This window comes from Chanos chanos, chromosome 7, assembly GCF_902362185.1.
Source record: "Chanos chanos chromosome 7, fChaCha1.1, whole genome shotgun sequence".
Taxonomy (NCBI): Eukaryota; Metazoa; Chordata; class Actinopteri; order Gonorynchiformes; family Chanidae; genus Chanos; species Chanos chanos.
In genome coordinates, this window is record NC_044501.1 from 26,132,990 (window position 1) to 26,135,489 (window position 2,500).

A 2,500-nucleotide genomic window follows, 5' to 3' on the forward strand; every position below is an offset into this window, starting at 1 on the left:
CATTTCAGTGTTACCTCTGGTCATTTCAGTGTTTGCTCTGGTCATTTCAGCGTTTGCTCTGGTCATTTCAGTGTTTGGTCTGGTCATTTCAGTGTTTGGTCTGGTCATTTTGCTCAGTGATTTGATACACCAGCTGTGCTCACTTTGACAGGAAAAACCAGCTGAGGAAAAGTCCTGAACTACTGAATAAACTGAGTTAGAATTGCAATTATTTGGTCTTCACAAGGCAACTCCAAAAGTGTGTGAGAGATGGTTTCCAAGGCAACATTACTAATGTGTCAATTATAGGTTTGATGCACAACACAAACAGAGGCACAAACACACACCTGGTTCAGCTCTTCCTGGTTAGTAAGACCTTCCAGGACCTTTCTGTACTTCCTCTCTCGGTACTTCCTGCGGTGAAAGGTCGCTCGCTGCTCCATAGATGCCCCAGCATGGAGCTCCTCCTCTGGTGGAAGATTAGCTGCCCAGAAACTGTTGGCATTCTCATTCCCAACCTCCAAAAACAACTAGAGAGAGAGTGAGAGAAAGACACACATATGGCTGAGATGAAGCTGTCTTTTTTAGAGACTAAAATAATTGGTGCACTCTGTAAAGGTGAAGAGAACGGAACTCAAAAGGGTATTTGAGGACAAGTCCAGCTGATGATAAACGGTTTGAGTGTTTTCTGCAGGCTGTGTGTGAGTGTGTGTGTGTGCGCGCGTGTGTGTGTGTGTGTGTGTGTGTGTGTGTGTGCGCATGTGTGTGTGGAGAGACATGCGCTACATTACCTCCACCAGCTCATTACTCCACAGACTGCTGTCCAATTTCAAACTCCTGACCTGAGAGATCCCTGGGCCCAGGAACCGATGCTGACCTGAAAATACACATGCATGCAAGTACACACACACATACACGCACACACACACACACGCACGCACACACACACACGCGCACGCACACGCACACAGACACACACAAAAACAAACACACACAAACAAATGTATTTCAAAACCATAAATTCACCTTTAGTTTCCTCTATATAAGTCTAAACTCCAAATGCAATTCCATCTGTAATTAAATTCAAATGTATCTGTATAGTGCTTTTCACAATTTTTTATAAATCGTCTCAAAGCAATTTTACTACATGAGTGAAACTTTACAGAGTCAAACAGGCCTCAAAACACTGAGGCACGGCATAAAACAGCTGGAGAAGACTTCACTGGTAAACCAATTATCAAACTAAAGTCATCTATTTAAAAGCCCTTTCTCTCTTTTTCCCTCTCTCCACAGTCACACCACTAATTGCGAATGAAAGGCGAGAAAAGGCATTAATTGCTAATGATTCATGTGTAATTAATTGTGTTTGTTGATTTCGGTATTCATTTTGCTGAACTTGGGGACATTAAGTGTTGTTTATGAAAGAAACAGATGAATAATACATTGAGAGAGGAGAAACACACTCACACACTCTCTCTCTCTCACACACACACACACTCATGAATATGGATGACGGGACTTTTTTGTGTAATCAGTAATAATACAGAAAAACCTCATTCTCCATCAGCGATCCTTACAGTCATCTGAAAAGGCCCTCATATGCCATCCGGAATGATGTGTGTGTGTGTGTGTGTGTGTGTGTGTGTGTCAGGGGATTCCAATCAGCGTGCCTCGTGTGATTCATCTAAATTTCAGGTCAGCTAAAGCCATGTCAATAATGTATGAGGACTGGAAAGTTTCGAGTGAGTTGAAATGAGTTTAATGAAACCTACATTCATGGTGTCTCAGAGACAGGGCCTGGCCACAGAGCAAAAGTGTGTGTGTTGTGAGAGTGTGTGTAATGACAGCTAGTTCAAGGCCACGCTCTCTCTGTTTTACACCAGGTCAAAAGTTTCGACAATGTTATTTTTGTTTTCATTTGAAGAGTGAGAGGATTGCTTTTCTTTTCGTATTTCATCCTAGAGGTCACATGCAACAGTCTTCAAAATGACACATAAACTATGTCAGTCTGAGGTTGCATTGTAGATTAAATTTTAAAAAAAAGAAGAAAAAAATGTAATGCGAACGTGTTTGGTGTTGAGTTTGTCAAAGAAAATTACAGCTGGCTGTTCTCAGTCAGTGTTTAGTCTCTTTACTGTTCATTCTGAGAAGTCTTGTTTGATCATTTCAGAAAGTCTTGTTTAAAGTCTTGTTTAAAAGAAACTAAAATTAAGGGGACAAAAGAAGAAAATCATGAGTTTAAAATCACACCCAGCTGCTGTGTGGAATGTCAATTTTATTTTTGCCAGACTTCCCCAAACAAGCTTCAGCGTCATCTAAACCTGTTATTTTGCAAAGAACCTCTCTCAAATTTCACCTGGAAATGCTCATGGAAAAAGCATGGTGAGAGTACTAATGAGCGTGACTGTTTAATGGCTGCTTTGTGGAGACAAAACAGACTTGAATGACTTTTCTTTTTTTCCTCATCATGAAAAGAAAAATGTTTAAAAACTATTAATATCACAAAGGACACCGCATAAGC

General features: G+C 40.7%; 1 protein-coding gene across 1 annotated transcript in view; it reads right to left on the bottom strand.

The window, feature by feature from the left end:
* arap2 (ArfGAP with RhoGAP domain, ankyrin repeat and PH domain 2) overlaps positions 1-2,500 on the bottom strand; it is an 87,010-nt gene that overhangs the window by 53,047 nt on the left and 31,463 nt on the right. Inside the window, exons 11-12 of the mRNA XM_030779115.1 lie at positions 771-856; positions 327-509 (exon numbers count right to left, since the gene is read on the bottom strand). Coding sequence (XP_030634975.1) covers positions 327-509; positions 771-856 — 269 coding nt within the window. The remainder of the gene's footprint in view (positions 1-326; positions 510-770; positions 857-2,500) is intronic.